The following is a 759-nucleotide window of genomic DNA, read 5'->3' on the forward strand; positions in this document are numbered from 1 at the left end:
TTCCACAGAACTGTGCCTGAAACACGTGAGTGCTGAGTTCACGGACACGAGGAAAACCCCGAACACTCACGAGCACCGATCGACTGAACTTTATTTAATTTTTGTTTGTTTTGTTTCTTCGCTTTAATCTTAATTTATCTCACTTTTTTTCGTTGTTAGAAGTTGCATTTGTACTGTTTAATGACAAATAAAGTAAAAAATAAAAATCTAGCAGGACGGTGCGCTGCTAGATGACGTCATAATAACGCGTCGGGAGGCGGATAAAGCGAATGGCAAGAACCGGGTCGACCTTGCTGGTAGGAGCGGGACTCGGAGCCTTATTGAGCCGCCTGCTGGGCGCCAGAGGCCGGCACCAGGAGGAGGAGAGGCCCGGTGTGCTGGGCCGGGTCCCGGTGATCCCGGTACCGGGGGTCCCGACGGTCCATGCCTCCGAACTGACAGTGAGTGTGTCCTGATGTGTCCAGCTATACTTGTGAGGTCCAGACCAGAGGAAGATTTCAGTCAAGTTCCAATGTTTTAACTTCTTATATACATCATTTTAAATATCAAATACCTTTTTGTGGAAGCTTGTCTGTAACTAATAAATTATATGGAATCAGTTCTGCACTGAGGTCACGTTGGTTATGTTGGTTGGATGCTGAACTCTCTGCCTGCCCCCCCTCAGCCCCCTCTCCCACTTCTGCCACCCTGCACACACTAACTCAGCTTCCTGACCCCCCCCCCTCACCCCCCCCCCTTCAAAACTGCTCTGGGACATTT

The 759-nt window shown here is 49.4% G+C and overlaps 1 protein-coding gene across 2 annotated transcripts in view; it reads left to right on the forward strand.

Moving 5' to 3' along the window:
* The first annotated feature begins 251 nt into the window (after nucleotides 1-251).
* Nucleotides 252-759, forward strand: part of endog (endonuclease G) — a 2,878-nt gene continuing 2,370 nt past the window's right edge. For both annotated transcript variants that reach the window (XM_037680811.1, XM_037680810.1), the window contains exon 1: nucleotides 252-440. In XM_037680811.1, the coding sequence (XP_037536739.1) occupies nucleotides 270-440 (171 nt within the window). In that variant the 5' untranslated portion in view covers nucleotides 252-269. The remainder of the gene's footprint in view (nucleotides 441-759) is intronic.

The sequence above is a fragment of the Nematolebias whitei genome, chromosome 8 (genome assembly GCF_014905685.2).
Source record: "Nematolebias whitei isolate Nwh7 chromosome 8, NemWhi1, whole genome shotgun sequence".
NCBI lineage: Eukaryota > Metazoa > Chordata > Actinopteri > Cyprinodontiformes > Rivulidae > Nematolebias > Nematolebias whitei.